General features: G+C 41.2%; 1 protein-coding gene across 3 annotated transcripts in view; it reads left to right on the forward strand.

Moving 5' to 3' along the window:
- fbln2 (fibulin 2) overlaps positions 1-25527 on the forward strand; it is a 64112-nt gene that overhangs the window by 32834 nt on the left and 5751 nt on the right. For all 3 annotated transcript variants that reach the window (XM_080026777.1, XM_080026779.1, XM_080026778.1), the window contains exons 6-15: positions 1252-1461; positions 1781-1900; positions 4322-4423; positions 13845-13982; positions 16555-16692; positions 17294-17437; positions 18315-18443; positions 20452-20577; positions 21852-21968; positions 24791-24919. In XM_080026777.1, the coding sequence (XP_079882903.1) occupies positions 1252-1461; positions 1781-1900; positions 4322-4423; positions 13845-13982; positions 16555-16692; positions 17294-17437; positions 18315-18443; positions 20452-20577; positions 21852-21968; positions 24791-24919 (1353 nt within the window). The remainder of the gene's footprint in view (positions 1-1251; positions 1462-1780; positions 1901-4321; positions 4424-13844; positions 13983-16554; positions 16693-17293; positions 17438-18314; positions 18444-20451; positions 20578-21851; positions 21969-24790; positions 24920-25527) is intronic.

Below are 25527 nucleotides of genomic sequence, written 5' to 3' on the forward strand. Positions count from 1 at the left end.
ATAGGAAATAAGAATATTAGGATAAGGAATGAGTGATCAAATCAGGGCAGGGCAGAGCTTCTATTGTTCCTCCTAACTATGAGATACTAGACCATAGGCACCCACAAGGTGGATGTTCCAAGCCTGAAAAGGTGTTTCTTTGACATTGCAGGGGTTAGTAGCTTGCCGGGCATACCGTACTTGTGTTTGTGGATGTTATAAGAACAGATCAACTTACAGTTTAATCTATTCCTTAGTACTTACACTTTTACTTTGCTTTTACAAATGTGATATATGTATTAAACAAACTCTCCTTTTATGGCCTTATTCATATCCACAGCTTGACAGGCCTGCTGTGCAAGATAATAATGGACAATTGTAGAAAGTAATGCTGTCCGTCTATATTTTTTACTATTTTTTTTTAAAGCTAATGCTATCTTGCTTGAATAACACTTTGAGGTTTCTTTTGTTAAAGTCAATCAAAGCAGAGGAGTTGTAGGTTTAGGCCTTGGTGAACTGGTGATTTAAGACATATTGTAAGGACTTGAACAACACTGATGTTGTGAATGAGTTCAGTTAGCTCATAAATACCTGATGCCATGCATTGCATTTTACCATCTCAGTTATCTTTCTAAAAGCAGTGTGCTAAGCTGCATGTTGTGCATTTATTTTCCGAGGACACCACACTCACATGGGCACCCTCCCCCCATGCTATTTAAGAGTTATTTAAATGCATTACTAACGGCCCAACCTTTGCACTTGTTGCTGGCGGCTTCTTGTAAGGATGACAATTGAATTTGAAGCATCACTTTAACACACTGCATTCTAAAGTAATGGAGGCACAGATGTTGTTTAGCGTCGTCAGTCAAGTCACTTTCATGAGATAAGTGTGCAGGATAAATTAAACAGGCAATCTGGCGCTGTGCCCCCCCTCACCCCCATCCACACACACACACACACACACACACCCACACACACACAGTCGAGGTTTCATCACTTCCAAGGACATAACATATTTCCTGGAGACTTGCCCTAACCATAACCATTACTTGTATAACCATTACCATTATCATTACCCTAACCCTAACCTTAACATAAACCTAAGTCTACCCTTACCTTAAGGAAGTCTTCACCTTGAAATGTGATTCATTACGTTATGGGGACTTCCATCACAATATCACTATGTAATCAGACTTATGTCCCCACAACATGAGTAAAACAGGCCCACACACACACACACACTCACCCCCATCCTTCTCTCACTCCTTGCAGTGCCTGACAACAAGTTCCCCAAGGAGGCCTTCTCCGTCAGTGCCACGGACGAAGCAGCTAACGCAGTGGAGGAGCAGGAGGATGTGGATGAGTGCCAGCTGTACCCGGGCCAGCGCTGCCAGCACACCTGCACCAACATGTGGGGCTCATACCGCTGTGGCTGCCACCAGGGCTACATACTGCAGCAGGACGCTCACTCCTGTGCACCAGGTATGGTGACTCCCATTGGAATGTGGATTGACACATGCGTGCCAAAGTGCGTACCTTTTTCATCTAAATGAATGTTGGTTACATTAAAGCCATTGCTGAATGAGTTGACACAAAGTCTACCAGCTCCTCAAAACTCTCTGGTGTCACCCCTAGACACTGATAGGAGCTCCAGAAGCGCCCACAAAATGTTTCAGTGGTTTATTCTGTTGTTAAAAATAAATCTGGACGTGCAGCAGAAGGTATAGAATCCATGTGAAATCACCTAATGCTAGGTTAACCCTTCATGTTCTTTCGGCTTTGTCTCGTTCCCATGTGCCAGTGAGCCCTGACGAGGACAACACAGTGAGAGAGGAGGGCCCTGCTGCTGCGCTGCCTACACAAACTACTGCTACAATCACTACCACCAGCACCAGCACTGCCCGCTTCAATCCATGTGCAGGTAACGCCAACATTGCAATAGCAATGCATTGATATATGCAACATTATGTAGGCCTACAAGCAAACGGGAAAGATTAGTTGATTAATTGATCACTCGACTGTCAAAATGTATTTTTCTATCGACAATTTTGATAATAGCCATTTTGAATGAAAATATGCTGATTTCACTGACAAACGTGTTCAGTCACAGTTGATGTGCTGTGTTTACACCGCCGCTACTACTTGAATCTGGATCAAGGAGGAGATTGGCGGTGCAAAAAGCCAGGGGCCTCATTTATCAACAGTGCGTAGAAAAGGTTCTAAATTCACTCTTACGAATGAAATTTAGTATGTGCTTAAGTACAAAAAAATCGGTATTTATCAAACGTGCGCTGGCCTATCGTACGCACACCAGTAAGTCATCAATGTTGATAAATCCCACATGTTCTTAAGTGTCATACTCGTTCACGCTCAGATAATTTGCATTCAGAAACGCCTCCAATTAATATGGTCACAACACATCCCTTTATCAACCATGTGAATGTGTTTTATCACTCTCCGCCACAATGGCAAAGAGCCGAGGGTAACGAAAAGAAACTTCTCCAACACAGAAATGGAAACCCTTGTAAACGAGGTTGAATCAAAGCGAAACATATTTTGTTGGCTCACCTAGTGCAGGCATTAAAACAAAAGAAAGCTTGCTGCATGGGAAAATGTGATATTTGTTGTTAGGCAACGGCATTGTTTTGGGTCCGCGATCTGACAACTATACGTACAGTCATTCATAAACTCTTTCAATAAATAAGAGATGAAGATAAATTCCTAACAACATTAGAGTTACTAAGACCCTGTTTCCACCTGGCATTAATATGTGGTTCTGAGGAATCCGATCGTTATATGTAAATGTAATATGCTTGTTCACACCTGGCCTTAACAATGCGTCTTCTATGCGCGTTTGCGATCCGGATTCGAATTCCCCGCGCTGTATGGAAATCAGCTCGTACATAATTTCCGCTTATACACTCCATCTTCAATGTTTTCTGTTTTCTGTTGTCTGTTTACCTGCAACGGTGCACTTTTATGACGTGAATTGTCGCGTGAATGAGTACGCGTTTCCGCCCAGTCACTCGCCGCAGTTGAGTGGGCGGGGCCTAATGTGTATGAGATGCGCATACGCGTTTCCACTGTTAATGGGTATGTGGATAAGTGGTCTCAAACCACCTCAGAATGTGGATAATTTCAATGCGCATTCAATGCGCATTGAGCGTGTTTCCACCTGTAGTTAGCGCGATCGGATCCTAAAAACCACATATTAATGCCAGGTGGAAACAGGGTCTAAGTGAAATGAGTGATTGGCGAGTCTGGCGAGTCACCGCGGCTCATCCAGCTCAACTGACAGCTGAGTGCTGTCAGATGAGACACATAGAGCATCGGAGGGAACCTCCGCCTCAAAACATGTAAACGTGTGACAAATTTAATGAATAATCAATTAGAGCTTACCTAAAAATAAGTGAGCCATATAACTATTTATTGTATTTAGGATTTTAGCTCATTTGGATGCTGTTTTGACCGGCTGTTTTCATTGATAAAGCCTATTGGGGATATTATCTACTTTCAGTTTCATTAACCTACTGAGTCGCCACAAAACGTGATCAGTGTTCTTAAAGAAACTTAAGATTATAAAACAAGAGGTCCAAAACACAGATGATGATTAAACAAACAAATGTATGACTTTAAATTACGTTGACACTCTTAAATGCTTTGCTTTGCGCTTGTAATATCGCTATTCTACCACTAGATTCTGTTCGTAAGCATGGTCAGAGCTGTGCTTGAATTTGCACACATTCCTAAGTCTAAGTACATTTTGGTAAATCCCATACTTTGCGTTGCAATGTTCTTACGCCCTCCTTATGCACAGATTTGTGCGTAAGTACGGTTGATAAATGAGGCCCCTGCAGCCTGCCAGAGCCTGCACTCCAACAAAAGCCCTTGCTCCTTCAAAGTGTTAGTTATATAAGAACATCCTGAACAATGCATCGCACAGCCTGCTGACACTTCACCGCTGCAGAGGTTATAGTGGGGAGAAGGCTGTTATGTGAGAGTGTGAGGGGAAAACAGCTCCTGGTCCACGGCAGGGCTATAGTGCGTAACTTTTTAGAGTCTTGTGTTTAGCGAAAAATGTCGGCGCAGCACTCTGTTTATTGTGTGGTGTTTTTCCTCTTCATTGAATTAATCAGTGGGCTACACTCTTCAGGTACGAAAATATTGATAAATCACCGGTTTGTGCGTGAAACGTTTGTACGCACAGTATAAGCACAATTCTGTTTGTACACACTGTTAGTAAATGAAGGCCAATGTGAGTGAATGACTGTCCTGGACACGGAGCTGTGTGGAATCCGAAGATGACTGTGATCATGCTGCTTGTGTTTTTGTCTCTTTTCAGGAAACGGCCCATGCAGTCAGCAGTGTGCGGTGGTGGTGGGCCGGGCGCGCTGCTCCTGCTTCCCAGGGTTCTCACTGATGACAGGGGGACACAACTGTGAAGGTAAGAGCTACTGGTGCTCCTTCTTCATGTGATACTGTTGGCAGTAATTGGGACGATCAGCAATGGTATCCTCCAATGGATCTGTGAAACATCGTCTAATCGTGATTTAAAGGTCACCGTATATGCAAAATGCAGACCTCTCTCTTTCTCCACCTCCACGTTTCTAAAAAGCATGTGTTCAATACCCCAGTCAGATTTCTCTCCCCTTATGATGTCATAAGCGTTTCAGACACAGGCTGAAAAGAGGAGATTCAGCAATGGCACTGTGACAAAGGGTATTTTGGACATTACACCATGAAAACAGTTACTAGAAGAAACCCAAATTATACTTTTTAATAGTTTTCTTCAAAATATAGTAGTTAGCTTTTGCAGTTAAACATAAACATTCTTTTTTACCTTCTTACCTTCTAAGTCTTTATCGGACCATAAGACGTCCAGCAGTGAAGGAATCCTGAAGTACTTTTAGAAGTGACTCCTTTAAACTACCTTTGTATTTGTTTTAACATTTTATTTTGAAAAAACTGTAGTATCTGTGTGCTAACTTCAGCAAGTCCAACGCAGTTTGAGACTTTCCCTGCGTTCCAAATCGCATACTCTTTCTTTTTTACTATTCTTCATACTACATCCGACGATAAAACTAATCTATTTAGGATGCAGTAGCATACTTTTGGGACATACTTTTACTTATTTATTTCATCATAACATTGCACCTTCTTCTTGGCCAGATGTAGTAGACATCCAGGTCTTTCTAACCATCCTAAATCTGGCCACAAGAATCAGGACATACTAAACAGTAGAAAGTATGCGATTCGGAATGCAGGGCCAATTATTGCGTTTGTGGGTTGCTTGAATACCGTACAATGATATCCCATCCAACTAAAACGTCCTTACAGTAACACTTGTCTGCTGAAAAAGTGAAAAGATTGTAATGGTCCATCGCGATGATTCACGGTGGACATTGTCAAAGTCCTGTTTGGTACATCTCCCAACCCTAGTTCACAATGCTTGCGTGTCCCTTAATAATGTGCCTATGTTCCCTCAAGAAGTGTTAACACAATGTAACAAACATCCCAATGCCATCAACAATAGCACTCACTCAATCACTCTCTTGCTCACTCACTCACTCACTCACTCACTCACTCACTCACTCACTCACTCACTCACTCACTCACTCACTCACTCACTCACTCACTCACTCACTCACTCACTCACTCACTCACTCACTCACTCACTCACTCACTCACTCACTCACTCACTCACTATTGAAATAAATGATTCACAACAACAATAACAGGCACATGCAGCCATGACAACAGAACAGAAAGGGCACTGGAGCAGTTTTGTTCAGAGTTTGGGACACCTTTTAATTGGATGCAGTCGCTCATGAAGGGAGGGAAAATGCAGGTATTGTGACACTAAACAATACATCCACTGATTGGGCTCCTATACTAGACCATGGAGCATTAGTCAGCCATAGCCAATTACTGTGTGGCGGCTATAGCTGCAATAATAAACACTAGGCATCTCACATAGCACCTGTGTACTTAGCTACTTTCCTTTCATAAAGCTCTGTGTAACAGTAACAGCTCTGACAGGTGTAGGTTCAAAAGTCACAACTGCAGTTTGCTGTTGTGAAAGCGTGTGTCACCTAGCAAACACACAACTGAGAAAAAAGTGTACATTTGTTTTAACATTAATGCACAATTGATTCCACATAACATTTTGGAGTCAAAACAAACTACAGTGTGTGTGTGTGTGTGTGTGTGTGTGTGTGTGTGTGTGTGTGTGTGTGTGTGTGTGTGTGTGGTGTGTGTGTGTGTGTGTGTTCATGGTGATGGAAGGAACATGTGTTTTTAATAGCTTTTGGATAAGTGGAGCTTCTATACCACAGAGGAAGAAGATATATCTGGCTTGATTGGATACACACACACACCAAACTTGTCAGTGGGAATACTTTCATTCTTGATTTGTGTCATTTCAAGGAATGTGTTAACAATAAGAAAGCATGTAGAATACCAGTGCTCCTTAGGCATAGTGACATTGTGGAGCAATTCACTTCTAAAGAGCCAACTATTTTTCACAGGGGTAGGTAGACGGAGACCAAAACAGAGCTAAAAGAGGGAGAATATTTAACTTCAACTCATCGGGTGGCCAAAAAACACAACTGGATGTGTACAAAGGCAATTGGCAGCAGGTTATAAGTTATATTTAGCTCAGACTAATGTAGTCTAATACAACATACCCTGCAATTAAATCTTTCGTGACGTGATTCAAGTTGTCCAAGAAAGATGTGGATTCAAATGGTCATTTTGGAAGCTGTAGTTTGCCCTGCTGTTGAATTGTGTTGTAATACTGAGAGGTGTTGTCTAGTGATTTGGTTCCCAGCATTGCTATGAATGATTGATTAAGTTGAGCTAAAAGATTTTTCTTACACCCTGAAGCAGATGAATACATAACTCGTAAAAATGTAACAGGTTGATATAAAAATGTCCCTGCTCACCAAAAATAGGCTTGTTGAAAGCGCTGGAGCTGAGAATCATTGTGCAATGAAGGGAAAAAAAGCATTTACTATGGTAGTTCTGTTTTATTTTCACCCAGCCAAAAGTCTATCAAATAGATAGGACATCTACATTAGACCTCTCCCTACAAGAGAATGTAATTCCACGCCAAAGACCATTTTCCTTGGATGGCCTTACACTAATACATTTTCTGCAGCGGTTTATAAAATTGATCCATGAATGTTCGAGATGGGCGAAAACTTGGCAGAAATGTTGCCTTGTGAATTAAAGAGATGTATGTTCCAACTCTGGAAATCGTGCAAATTGTTTGCTTGTATGAATGCTTTCTCTGAGAGCATATGCCGCTTAAAGCAATAATGCGTAACGTCTGTCGCCTCCATGAGGAATTCTGAGTAATGACAACAACACTGTTGGCGCAGGTGAACCTTTCGTGATCCCGCATGGATGTTATACTTTCTGCTTGTACGTCCAGGTTTTTTCTTAGCAGTAGAATTAACAACGGAAACATTTCTTGGGCGCTTATTGGGATTTTTTTCTGAGCTCCTGCGCCAATGTGACACCAGTTTGCAAACGCTACCATACTGAAAAATACAGAGAGAGCTTTGTGGAGCTGCTAGGCTTAATCAACTTTGTGTCAACTCGGTTTGGAGATGGCTTGAATGTAACTGAAACTTATTTTATATGAAAAAAGAACGCACTATAGCTTTAAATACTGAAAATAAAAGATTTCCCTGCAGTTGTGACAGTAAATGTATACACTGGAAATGCATTCCTGGCCGGGTGTATTGAATGTGTCAGTCAGCAGAGGGGATAATACCTCTGGATGCATAAGCACTACATGGGAGTTAGTGTTTCCCCTCTACTCCTATCACTATACAGTCAGACAGTCAGAGAGCAGAATGAGGACTTTCTCTACCAAAGTGTTCCCACATGTGAAACTGTGGGTGGGCAACATTTGGGTTTGGATTGGCTTGAAACAAAGCAAATAGCACTCCAAGATGTGAGTGTGAGGAGGACATTTGGGTATTTGATGGAGACGTCAGTAGACCATGAAGTCAACTATAAAGTACCTGTTGTAGGAACAGACTGTGTAATAAACCCTGTGAAGCATTAAAGGTGGAGTCAGGGATTCTGTAGAATGCTTCGGTGAATATCCCCTCATGATCGGCTACCTGTCCTACTGTGTACTGTGTGGGCTGAAACAAAAAGAAAAGACAGTGTTAATACACAGCTTAGGCCGTACATTTCGTAAACTGGAATGTAAACGAAGGGTATATTAACAAAAGGGGCTACATTGTAGCTAGCAACATGTCAGTTATGCTACAGAGCCTAGGCACTGGATTATTATTTTTATTTTTTTTCAGCGCACACATGTCAAGGAGATATTCACTGATTGTGACAACAAGCGGTCTCCAGAATCAGGTTCATTCAGCTGCATACAGTATGAGTATGAATGAATGTGTGTGTGTGTGTGTGTGTGTGTGTGTGTGTGTGTGTGTGTGTGTGTGTGTGTGTGTGTGTGTGTGTGTGTGTGTGTGTGTGTGTGTGTGTGTGTGTGTGTGTGTGTGTGTGCGCGAATAAGCCAGAATCCTTCCAGAGTGTCAACCTGAGTTGGGATGTGTGGAAGAGAACCTTATACACAGCCTGAATTCTATGTGTTAATCAATGCACTGCCCTCTCAGACATTATCTCAGGTTCTGAATGGATATTTTCAAGTTTCCAAGGCAAACAAACACACACACACACACAAAGCACACAAAACAAATCATCAAAAACATCACAGTGGTTTCTGGCTTTAACACATGGTCGGTGCGGTTGCCACCTTCACCCGTTTATGAAATTCACTCCCGAGGTCTAAACAAAACCGTCGCGGGCAGGGGTTTGGATATGTTTTGCATTCCGCATAATAGTGCATGGAGATCAGATTTCCAGAGTTATTTGGTGGATAACTTTGAAGGAGACCTTGCACTAGATAGAAAGTGAGGCCCCATATGTTATCCTCCCTGTGGCAAACATCTTCTTTAGGTTTACACGGCTGGGATTTTTGCCCTGTTATTCTTCTGTGGAAGATTTTTAACATCCATCGGCCACATTGTTTTCATACTGGTGAAACCTGCCCAGACAAACAAAGAGAAGTCTCGTGGTCCAATCCAGGGTGAAGGTCTCCTCTTTTTTAACTGTTGCACTCAAAATGAAAAAATCATTAAAAAAAATGGATTTAATCCCATAGAGTTTTGATTTAGGGCTGTAGAGATATTCCAATAATGTTCCGTTTTTAAAGGTACTGTACGGAGAAGGCATTGGTGATTTTTTTAGAGCAGACTTGGTAGAAATAGAATATAATATTCAAAATTATTACATTTTAATTAGTATTAAATCGCTTGAAAAGAAAATGTATTACCTTAAAATTTGCATTTTATATATATACATAGGAGCGGGGTGTCCTCCACAAAGGCTGCCCATGTTGACCCACCATGTTGCTACAGTAGCACAGAACAGACAAACCTAACGGCCTTATGCGTTAATTTATATAGTGTGGGCGTCCTGGGGAAATGCACCTGTTGGAATACGAAAAAAAGTACTATAGAATAAATAACTATATACCTTCACTTCATCACTTCATATTATGGAAAGACTTGAGGCAGTGGTGGATGGTGTCATCTTCACTAACTAACTTATTGTACTTGAAGGCCACCATAGCTCATGTACATTTTCCCAAATGGAGGGATAGACACAGAGCATTGCAATCTATAACTTTCACCATTAGATGACACCAAAATAAATCAATATTTCACCCTGTACCTTTAAAGGGCGGAATAGTATCACTTGAGGTGTTATGTTCAAAAAGAGCACAACGACAAGTGCATGCAGCCTTATGGCAAAATGGTGTTTCCATAACCTTAAAAAAAGTGGTTTGATTGTTGCCCTTTGGTGCAATGGTGGATAAAGTTGCCTCATGATGTGCTATTAAATGGGTGAACACATTTCTTTGACTTTTCGATGAGAATATTTGAGGTCCGTTTGAAAGAGAAAATGACATTAATGAATTTAAATTCTTGGTCCACTTTCTTATTTTTTCCCCCTGAACAATCAACAGTATCTGGTGTCCTTCCTCTGCCAATGTAGTTGCTCAGTTGTCATGGAGATGTTATATTTGTAATCTAGGCTTTGACGCAGAAAATTGGTTAGGGAGCAATATAAGCACCATTCTTTTTCTTTTTTTTTGCCCAATTCTTTTGACATGCTGTTCTGAATATGAAACGTATGCATCAATCACACAGACCGTGAAAAGGAGAAAATAAATTTAAAAGATTGGAAGTGGTGAAGGGGACTGGTGGGGAGGATTATGATGAATCAATTTAAACCCTTTATGGGATTACCCAGCACTTTTTCTGCGAGTCCAGGAACAGAATTTTTGCAAAAGGTGCTCTTGAATCGGCCGTGAGTGACCGTGCAAACTTGTACGTGCTTTGTACTTTGGGATGGAAATATAGCCCTAGATTTGTTTAGTTTATCTGCAACCCTTTATCTGCACAACTTTATCCCATCATTGATGATTGCGAGAAAAAAAACAGATTTAAAGTTTGTGATCCTTGAAATTCCACCAGCCTCCAACTGTGTAACCCTAACCCTCCTGTCTCAAACCAAATCTGCAAATAAGCCAAGGCTGACTTCATCTACCTCAGCTTGAATTTTTCTAAATAATCTCACCGTCTGCTGGATCTGGTGTGAAAGAAGAACAGGGTGGATTTCATGGTAGGCAGGGTCAGAGTAATACAGTCTATGGGTCAGAGCCGTTGATCGGCGCTGGCTGCAGCAGCTTTGTTACTATCGTGACATCATAGCAGGGGGACCCTTAGGACAGCTTGCTACCCCAACGAAAGGGTGACACAAATAGTCAGGTATGCTTATTTTGGTACCCTTTCCAGCTTTTGACAGTGGAAATGCAAATAAATGTGTGCCGAGCCACACAAACACGAACTGCTCAGTGGAAGCAAGGCTTTATGCTGCCAGAAACTTTCCCTGTGCAGAGCCTATGTCCTCTTGATGGGATTCTTCAAAAATTGCCATCACTCCTCTGTTCCACTAAGTATTTCTCCAAAAAATAGTCTCTGTTTCCAACTTGTATTTGGATTACTTCACTCTTGTGCAACTGTGTATTAATGTGGCTGTCCCTGGGGACCAGTTAGGGAAGGTAGGAACCTCGAGGCGATAGGCACACTTTTCCCTTTTTTTTACCCTCCTCTGAATGACGCACTGGAAATAACGCTGGCCTCCAGAGTGGAAGAAGAAGGCGACTTTCTGCACCACTGGCACCACACAAGCATTGGATACAATCCCTAGGCATGACCCAGAGGACCAAGCAGACATTGCACCCTCAGTGTGACTTTCCCCCTGGAAATATCCCTACAACGAAGACAACAGATGTCTCTCGGTTGCTAGAGCAGGGCCCAAAAGACCAGTTCACTGCCTGTGTCCTGAAGACTCTCAGACTCCTAGAAATCGCTATTTTTAGTGAGTAAGAGTGACAAATGGGTTTTGCCCGCAACACTACAGAGGCGTTGTGTAATACCATGAATGATATGCTTAAAGCTGTGAGAGGTGACGCTTGTGTAGATCGCAGAGGGTGAATTGCCTTACGGGAAAATAGATGAAGACCTTTACACACACGCGCGCCAGGTATGCTCTGAAAACCTCAGATCAGTGTTTTTTTTCCATCTCTCCCACTCCCTGTGGGAAGGTGTTGTAAGGCACCACGGTTCATTCAGATGTCCCTGTAGCAATAGCTTTTGGTGGAGAAAGGCATTTTGCAGCAAGGCACTGCCAACCGATACAAAGGCAACACAGGAAAATATGTTGGCCTCTTGTGCTTGCCTTTTGTTGTTCAGCCCTGGCTCCTTCATGAACCATTGTAAAACACCTTTTTTTCAAGTACCTCTGCGAAAAGCTCAATATTTGTCCTGACCGCCACACTCCCGAGTTCCTGCACTCACACAAGCGTGCAGATACACACATAATGATCCCATGCCAACACTATCAGCGCATCCACGTAATCGGCCACGCACTGCGATGCATGATAAGGGAAATGCAGCAGTTTGATAAAGATGAGCCAAGACATGAGCAACAATCCACTGTCTCTGTATAAGCCCATCAGTATCATAAATCATCAGCTGCCTGTGGTTTGACCGATAAAACGATTTAGAATGTTTTGCAGCTGTGTATTTATTTCTCACAAACATGCACAATGCTTAGCTTCTGCCAGAACCGGATATTTTAAATTTGACTCTGGATTTACCAGGCAACAACTGTCAAAAATTCAACATAATGACTATCCAACTGTGGACACATTCTGTGAGGGTAATTTGTGTAGTTTCAGTCAGTTGAACAATAACAACAAGTCTTCATTTAGTCCAGCTAAAAGTGAATGGCCTTTTTTATTTATTTTTCTGCCACCACATATACTTCACCTCATTCAAAAACAGAAATAAAATGAGAGAAAATAGGAGACATGTAATTATTTTTGATGATGGGAATTTAAATGGATTATTAATTAGTTGAAATCATATTTGCATAAAATGTGCCTTCTAGCTCATGTAGTATTGCACTTTAGGCTTAGAAAGTCAGCTGAAACCTACTTATATAATGTAAACGTTGGTAATAATAGGTGCTAAATGCTGCAATCCTTATGGAAGTTTTAATTATGATGGTAAACCTATGAGTGACCTATTGTCTATTTGCATCAAGCTGACGCCGAACAACATTAGAATTCATTTTGGGTTGTGTTTTTCTCCAAAATTCGCCCTCGTTGTAGTTACATTTTGATCCCCAAATAGCTGTTTCTTCAACTGGGAAATGTTCCACCTTCTAATCCAGCTAGTTGGCTAACTTTGTCTGTCTGCTGTTTGGTGCTGGGCAGGTAGCAGTGTGCAAAGTGGCTTTATCAGTGTGTTACTGAAAACATATGCCTGATGCATCTGGATAATGGATAAATGAGAGCACTGAAATTGAACCAGATTTAAAAGAAAATGTACATTACATGTCTTTTAGCAGATGCTTTTATCCAAAGTGTCTTAAAACTGGAGGTAGGCAGTTAGTATTAAGGATATTGCCTAAGTGACACTCACTGGACATGCCCTGTCTGTAAGGGTATCGAACCCTGGTTTTCCGTAACAAAATCACTGGTGGTACTCACTGAGCTATCCATCCATCAAATCAATAAAGTTGCATGCCATTAAAATCCAAAACAATGAGCTGCAAGAAAATAAAAGGCTCCATCAGCTAATCATTTTTCCTTGCGTTCCTCATAATCCTCCGATCCATTGTTTAAGGTCACCTTTTATACAAAATGCACTTTTTCATCATTTTTCAACATTAATATGTGTCCCAAGTATACTCCCAAAGAATGGGAAAAAACTACTTTCTGTCTTTTTCTCCACTTTTTCTGATAATGTGTTCAAATCCCCAGCAGTGTGCCTCCCTCGATGACGTCATACAGGGAGAAGCCACGCCCCCTCATTACCAACCTAACTTAGTACTACCTCCACCTGTGATAAGCACACCCCCAGATATCAATGAATCCAACTGGCAGTTATAATATCGGCCCTTGGTTTGTATAGCCAGAGTTGCCTAGCACTTTCCTAGTATGCCTTAATATACTCATAGCTATTATAATGTCTTTCTTTGTTAGTTTCTCTTTTATTTTTTTTTAGCTGCATGCTGACTCATTGAGCCCCATCATGGTGACAGTCATATGGGGAGTGGGGGGGGGGTTATGTTTAGGGCCTTGTCCATCAGCATCCACTGAGAGTTTACTTAACCTTCACGTCATAGTCACACTCTTATGTCCCTCTCCCACCATCATTTACTCACACACAGTCACCCCTTGTTCTTGGTTTCCGCAGATGTGGACGAGTGTGGGACCAACACCCACAGTTGTCGGGCCGGCAGCGAGCGCTGTGTGAACACGGTGGGCTCATTTGTATGCGAGCGGCAGGTCACTTGTCCCGCGGGCTACCGGCGGAGGAGCGGTGTCTGCGAGGGTGAGTTCATTGTTCCTGACGCATTCCATTAAGACAATTTAGCCAGCAGTCACTTCCAGGGCCACTGAGGTAGTCAGTGGAGAGATGCTGCTGACCATGTCCCCCCGACTCCTTCCACAGACAGGCCAGGAATTTTAACTTCTTTTTTTTTAAGTGGTAAGAGAGAAAATACAAGACAGAAAAGGACAGTATAGAAAAACCGTCCAACCCTATTGCCAGATAATAAAGTCAGTATCGGAAGGTTCTACAAAACCTGCATTCTTTAGTTTTTTCGTTCAACACTTTGATAAATACTTATTTTGGCTTTCTTGCCGTGAGTTAGGTTTAGACGATGTATAAATCTCTCAGATCTGTTTGGTGCATACTGTTAGGATTTACAGTATAGGACTGGAGCTTGGTGAAGCACACAGACCTAACAGTAAAAATCTAAAGCTCACTAATAAAGAATGTATGTCTTGTTAGTCCCTGTCTTGATTGTTTGTTTGTTTTGTTTTGTTTTGTTTTGTTGTTTTGTTTTTTCCACAATGTCTTGTTTTTAATGATTTTATGATGATTTTATGCTCTGTAAGGTGACCTTGGGTGCCTTGAAAGGCGCCTATGAATTAAATGTATTATTATTATTATTATTATTATTGTTGCTTTAATCGATACAAAAAGAGAAGTTATTTATGGTGAGTGTGTAGTGTAGTGTAGTAGTGACAACCTAATGCATGGTTAAGGTTTAGAAAAAGCTTCTGGTTACGTAAACACATGGGCAATGGTAGATTTGATTTGACAAAAACTCTGGTCTCCTCAGTGAGTCATAAGTAAGGCCACATGCCTGTACCACCCTGACCGCCATTGCCTTACTTTTCCCCTTACTGCATGGGGCACGCCCTTTATTGGCACTGTACTGTTGACCAGGAGCCGATACCTGATACTTATAGGGACTTAATCCATCTAGCTGAAACACAGAACACTCATTCATATGTAGCTGCAGCCTTCGTGCTGTGAGGTTCCACGCATTACCTACAGTGTATTTCCACTTCATAACACAACCTGACATGTACGTTTGGCCAAGGTTAACTTTGTGTTGTGTTGGTGTGTAAGTCAGTGTTGCTGGATCCAATTTGGATCCAATAACCAGCAGGGAACAAGTCCAACTCTCCCATAATGAGGGGCGACTACGTCATAGACAAGCATGCACACAGGCTATTCTGGTCCTAAAGTTTTATCATCACATCCTCTCTATTGTTGTTTCTAATTGTGGAGCTGAGAAGCAAGAATAAGTTGTCCTTAAAGGGCCCCTTGATGCAAGACTGGAGCACACCATGAATAGTAATGTGTCCTGGCATTCTTGATGGCGTCCTGTATTCTAATAAGCTCATCAGCAGGAACGGTATATATTTAGACAACTCATTGTCAACCTTAAACCCTTCTCAGATGAACACTATCAGCATGTGTGACAGAAGTATCAAAAATATGTTTAAATGTTTTCCTCTGATGATCATGAATGAGTTGTGAAAGCAAACGATACCACCAGCTTAAACAATGCTATTTTTTATACAGTTAATGCCTTTGCCCGATTTAAATACATTACCTCCTCACGACACATCTGTGTTTTTATACTGCACGCTTGTGGCGTAAAACACTACCGCTTTAGTCCAAGAAGGGCGCTAGAATCAACAGAGACTGAAAGCATCCTTGTAGCTACTTAAATCACAGAGTTAAATGAATATTGCACTATTTCTCATTGCAATTTCCCGTACTATACTGTGACAATTGTTATGTGTGTGGTCATGACTTAAACCCAGCCCGGGTCTGCAAGGCGTCCTTAAGAGCCATGCTTAATGTCTTTGGTTGGCCCCAGTGGTGGTGTTGGAGCTCCATTCGAAATGCCCAGGTTCAGTGTGTAACAGGCCAATCACCCATAGAGGCAGCATTGCTCGGGCAGTAAAGCACTCTAAAGCTCTGTGACTTGTGTTCACCAGCCCTTTGGCACCAGGGAAGACCAATCAATGTAGCCAGATAATGAAGGCAATCTTTAGTCGAACGTCCAATAGGGTGAAAACTCATTAGATGCATGAATAATAAGACGAAAGAGCTCCACTATGCTATTGGAAATACTATGAATGTCTCCCTCTGATGATGATTAGAGAAAAAGAGTCAAATTAAGAACTTCCTTTGGTGTGCCACAGAAAAAGCCTCAGAGGACCCGATTACAATCCTGAGAAACGGGCTTGTGGCACAATAGAACACACCATCTGTTTAAACTACTCCCAATCGCTCATGATGTTTTAAATCACTGTCACTTGAGAATTTATGTTCAACTTCTGTTAACTTAATTGCAGAGTCGGAACAAGTGATATATTTTTTTTCATGGGGGAGGGATTTTTATTCTTCTGGAGTTAAACTGAGAAAGTTTGGATTTTCTTGGATGCTGCTCATGTTTATTCTGTGCTTGAGCCACAGTGCCACCTGCTGTGTCTAAGCTGAGAGCTCAGGCCGAGAGTGCAGATTTCAAACTCTTTACGAACGAATCAAGTGACTCCCTTTAATCCATTTTCTATCTGTTGTTTTTTTTTTCTTCCAGACATTGATGAATGTGTTCTCAGGACCCATAACTGTGGTATGGGCCTGGTGTGTGAGAACACACTGGGCTCCTTCCAGTGCAATCCCAAGCCCAAGTGTATCAGCGGCTTCACACAGGACGCCCATGGCAACTGCATCGGTGAGAGAAAATGGAAACTCACAACTGATGACCATTAAAACAGCTAATAGAGAGTGAAGGGACAATCTGTCTGTTGAATATAAAGCTTCTGGTTCGTTTAGGTTAGCATAAAGACCGGTACGACAAAGTGTCAGGTACATCTCAGCTGATATACAGAGTCATACAGAGTACAACACGCTTTTAGCAGGATGACTCCCAGTAGATTGCACATACAATACATTACAGATCCAGGATAGGAGATATTCACTCATTTTGACAAACAATTACTATGGCATCAAGCATTCTCCAGAATCACTGACTATAACTTTAAACTTGACTTAATTTGTTAATATCAATAAGTAACTTTAAAATCAAAATCATATTACATTTGTTATCCTATTCCCTATGTGTTAACCACCCATATCCACCTTCCTACTTGCAATGTAGGCCTATTGAATCTACAGCTCATATTGGGGACCCTTATAAATCAAGAAGACATGATCACAAGGAAAGACTGTTATGTTAAAATGACTGGGATAAGTGGACAGAGGTACCAATGTTATGCAGTACTGTCCTTCTCTCCATCTTGAGCTTTGATTGTCTCTCTATCTGTTTCTTGCAGACATAAATGAGTGCAGCAGCTTGGGTGAGCCGTGCAGCGCGGGCTTCAACTGCATCAACACAGTGGGCTCGTACAGCTGCCAGCAGAAGGTGGTGACGTGCAGCAGCGGCTACCAGGCCGGCCCCGACGGAACCAAGTGTGTCGGTGAGATTTGACAGTTTTTTTAAGCACAGCGGAGTGGATGGAGGAGGCTGGGAACTGTGAGAAGATGTTTACTAAAAGCATTGGTGTTGTATTTGTTTTGGCCAAGACACAATTGCTCAAATGCATAGTTACAGAATGCATGATAAAGAAGACTAAATGGTCAGTTATATGGAGACCAACATCGTATGAAATGCATTAGAAAAAAATGGAAATTAGTTATACGAACAAACACAGCCGAAATATATTGTATATAGTATAGCAATTAAATTGTCAAATTATAGAGTGTTTAAAACTAGCATCATTATTATGATTTTTCCAGTTTGCATGTGATTGGTATTGTGCTATTGACTCTGGTGATCCTCCACCTTTCTGAAACCTGTGTTCAAAAATCTGATTTTTCTATCACCCAATGATGTAATAAGGGGAAAGCCAAGTCCCCTCATTACCAACCTATATTAGAACTACGTGCCAAACAGAGCAGACTGGGCTTTTGGAAGTCAGGGCTTAAAGGGACATTCGCTCAAACGGAGCGTTTCAGAGAGAGGCTGAAAAGAAGAGCTCTAGCAATGACACTGTGAGAAATATAAAGGATATTTTTGGACACAACACCATAGAAACAGTTGCTAGTTGATACCCTTAAATTACAGTTTCTAACCTGACAATTAGCATAATATGTGACCACTAAGGCCAAATGTTAGGATTGCTATGACCTTATGTCAATAAGTTACAGACCACAAATTACAATTGTGTGTACATTTTTGAGTGTGTTTGTGTTTGTACTGTGTCTGATTGTGTGTGTGGAGCTGTTTAAGATAAACCCAGTCAGAGTGGTTGTCCTTGCTGAGGTTGCCTTATCTCTTTCTCTCCGCCTGTCTAGACATTGATGAGTGTCAGATGGGGACACACCGCTGTGGAGTGGGCCAGATCTGTCACAACCTCCCTGGAAGCTACCGCTGTGACTGTCAGACAGGCTACCAGTACGACGCACTACGTAAAGTCTGCACAGGTAACGTATAGTATGAGTGGCTGGGTCGGGTGTGTGTGACGGTGACGTAACCGGCCGTAGAAATCATTAGTAGTCATTTTTTTACATTTCGGTTCAATTCATGATTGCAAAGCATACATACACCTGCGTAGATCAATTAAAAAATGGCCGAAAAGGCGTAGGCTGAAAAAACCTCCTCTTAAGTGATGGTATTACCAGGCTGAAAACTATTTGAAGACTACATCCATTGTTATCAGGATTTTTGATTTTTTTTTCGAAACAAAATAGAAATGTCACATTGTCATAATAATAATGTCATAATGATAATATGGGAAATGGTATAATCACATATAAATGATACACATAGCTTCTTTTTCTTTTAATTGTCTGCCTGTGCGGGCGAGGATGAACACTGGACCATCTGGGGAAAGGCTGGACTGTTACATACACTAACCCTGGCTGCAGCATCTGTTCTGCCTGCATGTCATTAATTAAAGCCACTCTTTAGGCTGAGATTAGAACCATGACTCAATCACCATCTGTCCTGAAATAGCCTCAACCTGTTCAGTTAAAAAAAAAACATCAAAAAAACATTTGGAGAGAGTTATTCTTACATAATTGTCCAGCGTTAGGGAATAGGTTCCTCCCACCACACTTACATCATTCCATTAAGAAGAGGCAGTGGAGGGATGGTTTGATAGGTTTGAGGTCACGTCCTCAATCCATTATTGACGTCAGAAGGTTACACCCTATCAGCTATCAGAATTCATTAATAGAAATTAGCATGTAGTGATCTGGGGGGTTAGGTGGTGGAAAGTTTTATTTTTTTCTTAAGATAATTTTTGGGCATTTTTATGCTTTTTTTAGACAGTTTGGAGAGACAGAGATGAATTGGGGCAGAGAGGGGAATGACGTGCAGAAATCTCCTCTTTTCAGCCTCTGTCTGAAACGCTCCGTTTTAGAGCCTGTCTCATTAATGCCTCTATGGGTGGCAGTATAACCCCTACACTACAAGCGGCAGAAACTGGGGGAGGAAGAAGCAGCTGTTTTCAGGGTAAAGTGGAAGAGGTGGAGAGTAGGTGTCAGTCTCTTTCTGGCATATATCCTGTGTCGGGTACATTTTCATGGTAAACAGCAGTAGTTTCAAACATCCTTACATTAGTTGTGTAAGTCATAAAGGTAAACTATTGTGCAAAATGCTAACGCAAACAGTTTATGGTCTGGGACCAAGAGTTAACACTAGCAGTGTCAGGGGATATCTGTACTGTTAAACTTGATCGGCAGCAGGCAAGCGTTTTGTTTTAGTTTTTAAGTGACATGAACTCCTATAAGTTGTCATGACATTGTGGCAAGGTTTTTCCCTACCATCCCCAATTGTTAAACTGGGACACATTCTATAGGTTTGAATTGTCCTGCTTCAATGACGGTTTAGTAAAAAGAAATGACCACAAAATAAATGTAAAAAAATTTAAATGCTTGGCTTTTTGAATGTAGGCAGACTTTGAAGATTGTATCTCTTGATAGAAAAGTGTTTATGACTCTTTTGGAGATCCTTGTTATCAGCGTTTACAGTTGTCTGTTGGACTTTAAGGCGAGACACTGCAGGTGAAGAGGGTCAACATTTTTTAATGTATCAACTAAGAATGATTTTGGAAAATGTAGTTGATGTAGGTGCTTTAGAAGTTGAGATTTGTGAGATTAATATTATAATTATATTAAATAAATATAGAAATAGGGTTTAATTTTTCTAATACTGTATTTATGGAAACTCTCACAATCTTCTTTTGTCATGGATGATTCTTAAAAAAGTACAGGACGATATACAAAATGAGGCGATTTGGTGAGACTGTTAGAGAACGAAACAAAAAAATAGATGTATGTATGGATGAGGAAAAGTATCTAACGAGGTGAAAAGCGTCTTTCGACATCACGTGGTGTTTGTGTCTGAATGAAAGCTGACGTTGAGTCCCTAGTGGGCCCCGGAGCTATCTGTCTGCTGTCTTAATGGCTCCTTCTCCTGCCATGACAGATGTAAATGAGTGCTGGCGCTATCCTGGCAGGCTGTGTGCCCAGACATGTGAGAACACCCCGGGCTCCTACCAGTGCTCATGCACCGCCGGCTTCTCCCTAGCATTTGATGGCAAGAACTGTGAAGGTAAGCTCCACTGATTTTTATTTTTCATTTTTTTGTAACACATTGAGAATTTAAATGCCACGCTGTTTTGGAAGACTGACTTATTTTCCTGTGAGTTTTTTTTAAGGCATAAGCGCATCAAAAGCCAAAATGCAGACTCCAGGCAGACTTTGAAGATTGTATCTATTGATAGAAAAGTGTTTATGACTCTTTTGGAGATCCTTGTTATCAGCGTAAACAGTTGTCTGTTGGACTTTAAGGCGAGACACTGCAGGTGAAGAGGGTCAACATTTTTAACGTATCAACGAAGAATGATTTTGGAAAATGTAGTTGATGTAGGTGCTTTAGAAGTATGGGGGGGGGGGGGACGAATGTTAAGATAATGGCCGTTAAAGATGGTTGTATAGGATAACTATACAGACACAATACAGATAAGGTTGTCAAAGGGACTTTGACAAAAATCTCTAAATTGAAAATAAAATACAGTATACAGTGTCTCGCCTTCATTTAGCCTTCATCTCTGGCGTGCGGAGATTGTCTACACATAATGGTTTCCAGGTTCAGCCGCTGACCCATGGGCCATGATTCAAATGATGTTGAACTAGTCATGCCCATCAGCCAAAGAACTTAATCATGTTGTGAAAGTGTCTGTTCACGATCCAAAGGTGAAGCTCTGCATTTCTCAGAGATCTTTATAATAGCCTTGTCTCACCGACATGATTACATTTTGATGAGAGCTTTTCAGACTTATTGGTTCCAGACACTTGTAGCTCTGCTTCAAGTGAGGCAGTTTAATGACAAATAGCATAGGAACCCCATCATTGGACTTTCACAATGTATGAAGTGGTTATTCCCACAATGCAATTCTCCAGCTACACTAGAAACGGGCCTTTTCTGTAGGTGCTGAAAATGTCTTTGTCAGTTTGTCAGTATTTTATATTTGTATTATTGTCATCAACATCCCATGCAAATACTAAAACCAGCAATGAACTGAACTTGTGTATGTATCCAAAGTCTGATTGTATTTTTCTTTCTCTATGCCGACTCTCCTATTGTTGGAGTAATGTTTGTTAAATTCTGGGGAAAAATGGCTAGCTGACTGAAAAGACTAAAGCTATATATTTGAAATGCCATAAACAGGATAGGGTGCGTCAGATAGCATTGCAACATACGCTAATGCATTTGTACTTTTGGTCTTTTCATAGTATCTTGTTGACCTTTTGCCTTCTGCTTTTAAGAATACGAAACCCAGGGATAATTCTAATCCAGTCTTTTATTTTATTTTATTTGCTTAGATATGAACGAATGTGACAAGAAACCCTGTAGCCAGGAGTGTGCCAACATCTACGGATCGTACCAGTGCTACTGCCGCCAAGGTTACTACCTGAAAGAGGACGGACACACCTGTGAAGGTATTCTCTATACCAAGGTCACTAGGTCCAGACTAAAAACCTAAAAGGAGAGTGAATATTCCACTTACCTTCGCTAGTTGGACATTCACACCATAATAATAATGATAAGTATAATAATAAATTCATCTTGTTGTTGTTTCAACAACTTAAAGAGGACCTATTATGCTTTTTCTTCTTGTCTGACCTATAAATGCTGTTATAATGTTATACAGTCATGCTAAATGATACCAAAGTGTCAGATAATGACATACATGCATTTTGGACAAATTCCCAGCTTACTGTCTGGGGTGGCTGCAGGTGGCTGTGCACAGCCTAAACACTCTGATGCAGTTTGCGGCAGCCTAGTGTCTAGTTTCCGGGTTTTATCTACGTAGATAAAGCGGATTTTCCATGTATGGTCATGCTGCTACACGCTCAGACATGTCCCTGTCCCCCCCCTCCCCGCCTGTTCAAATCTGCCCACGCTCACACTGCAGTCCGCTCAGTGTAATGTGAAACTAGGGGGCGTGCCTGTTGCTATGCCTTCTCTGATTGGCCAGGTTCAAACAGAGCATTTTTGCTGAGAGGCTTATCTCCAGTACCAAAGTTAGACTGTAAAATAGTATAATAGCACCCCTTTAAGAAAGCAACAAAAAAAAAAGTTAAGATGCACTAAGTGGCAACTTTAGTATAACTGTAACCAATCTATACATTACAACTGCTCACCAACGACCTTAACAAAGATAGAAAGGTTTTAAGTTTTCCTTAACTCTGTCAAAGGGGTATTCATGGTATCTGGAGAATGCCTGTTGTCAAAATCACATTTTGTCAAAATCCGTGGATCCCTCCTCACGATCTGCTACCTGTACCTGTATGTATGTGTGTCCACTTAATAACAATCTGGTGTTAATACACAGCCTAGGGCTCTGTAAACTGGTATGGAAAAAAGGGGCCCCACCATAGCTAGCAACATACCCGTTTACAGAGCCAAGGATGTGTATAAACCCTGGATTGTCTTCAAGCACCCACAGAACGGACAGGTAGGGGTTCGTTAGGATGGAGTTTGCAGTGCTGCATCGTATTGAGAGGTGTCACTCATTTTTTTGCTCACCCCATTTACAAACCTGAGGGAAGGGGGGGGGGGGGTATTGGAAAGAGATTCCAATATAATGCAACACTGGGACGAACTGATACCTCAGTAATTAACATAGTGTTGGCCATTATACACTTCCATGAGGCAGAGTATACAGCTGATGTACTGAATCACATCACAATGTATAGTGTAAAATGGACAAAACAAAAACAAAAAGGAACAGTGCAGCTTTAAAGCCCTTCTATTCAAAAGTGTTAGACTTTGGCGCCTCCTAGTGGTAGTTCCTAAAAAATCCAGCAGACATTAAAGGTGAAGTAAGCGATTTATTTATGTTAATATAAGTGTTAAATCGCTCTTTATTCATACAGTGATCACTTACATAATGTGCACGTTTCATAAAGCCGATCTCTCAGTCAGCTGCTCTGCATGTAATCGGCAAATTTTTGTTGGATCCCGAAATTAATATCCAATCACAAGAGAGAATGCTACAAACCAACACCCGTCTCACTCATGGTCTCACTGCCAGTGCACGGCAGAGGACAAATGGGTGAATGTTTATGCGCCTACAATGGCGGAGCAGGTAAAAATCCTTCCCAATGTCTGTTTTGATGGTTTTTATAATGTTTTATCACAATTACTTATCTGAGATGATGCTAGATAACTTGCTGCTTGAAGACCGCAGTGCATTAATGTGGTGACGTAGGGACGAGGGAGGGGACTGTTAACTGCAGGAAGTTAGCTAAAAGAACCATTCTGCTTACAGCTCCTTTAATGCACTCCATAGATCCAGTTTAGTCAATGATCTGTAGAAGAAGATGGTACACTCGCATTAAACCTCTACATATAAGGGCTTTGAATGAACCTTCAACATAGTTCTTATAGTGTTATCTTTCTCTGTATTTTCCCTTAGTGGAGACAGCAGAAACCTATCAATATCAGCTCCAGGTTTACAAATGTCAGTACCAATGCAGTGGCTAATAATAATAAATAATGCAGGAGCAGGCAGTAAGGTGCTTCAGCATTCGGTATTTTGCAGAAAACTGATTTATGCAGGACACATCATTAGCCGTCGGCTTTTCAGATCTTGTGGGCAAATAGCTCAATATATAATAATAACCTGTACACATAGTGTAGCGGGGGTGAGTACAGTAATGGCACAGCAGCACTCTCTTGCTTCAACTTCTCTGCAGAGACAGTAGTTGATGTGTCTGCAGCAGTAGAACCTAAACAGTGTTCAACATTGAAACTCAATAGGAGCAGAGAGGGGAACAGAATATGGGAAATACTGTCAAGTTGTATGTCAACAAAGGGTATTTAAACAAAGGGGGGGGGGCACATAGCTAGCAACATGCCCGTTTATAGAGCCTAGGCAGTGTATTAACACTGGATCATTTTTCAGCGTGCACACTTCACTGATTTTTACAAAAAGTGATTTCGATAACAATCATACTCCAGAATCGCTGTATCCAACTTTAAATTGCTTGAATGGAGTTTAATTGATATAAATAATATCACAGTGTTTACATGAATGCTGAGACCAGATTGATCTTGTTATCAGTGACAGACTTCTTCTTGTCTCAATTTAGCTTCTGTTGTTAATATCCCAAATAGGAAAACAGAGTAACGCAGGTGTAGAATACACACACACACAAACAAAGAGGAAAGGTTCTACTGCTCTATTTGAACCTGCGTTTGGCCTACACACAGGGCTCTAACGTACCTGATGAGAGTGTGTGTGTTTTTTTCACAGACATTGACGAGTGCTCCCAGGCTATTGGGAACCTTTGTGCCTTCAAGTGTGTGAATGTTGCTGGCAGCTACCAGTGTGCCTGTCCCCCTCATGGATACTCCATGTCCGCCAATGGACGCACATGCAAAGGTATGGCATCAAAGTTATTGTATCTTTTTGTCATCTCTGGAACAGACAGTTTTCTGAGGTCCTATTACTTTATGTGTCAGACTAATGTGTTTTATTTTTTTTTGCAATTTTTTGCAACTCGTGAAGGACGTTTTATATATGACATCATTTCCACAGTTGGGGATCTGCAGACAGGCAGACAGGAGCTTGTTTAAAATGCAGGGAGCGGCTGAATCTTTTTGCTTACCAATGTGACACTGACAATTTGATGGTGCCTTTTATGTTCCATGTTTGTGGAAAAAATTATGGAAAATGAGATTAAAGCCTGTTTAAACAATAAAGAGGGCTAATGAGAGACACAGCACCACACATTTCTGCAAAAAAAAATCTGAATGTTGCCTCAATAACGTGAGGAGAATTAAACTTGGTTTAAATTGGCATTAAAGCTGCAAGCAGTGATGACCGTGCCTTTGCACTGGTCCAATTACTGGAGGTCGTTTGACACGGCTCTGATCAATGTTTAATATTTCCTTTAACTAAATCGGCTGATTAGGAGTATGTCAAATGGTTTAAAACAACTTGAAAATAACTAGGAAGCAAACCTCTTATTATTTCCTTATTTACATATT

The sequence above is a fragment of the Ammodytes marinus genome, assembly GCF_949987685.1.
Source record: "Ammodytes marinus genome assembly, chromosome: 4".
NCBI lineage: Eukaryota > Metazoa > Chordata > Actinopteri > Uranoscopiformes > Ammodytidae > Ammodytes > Ammodytes marinus.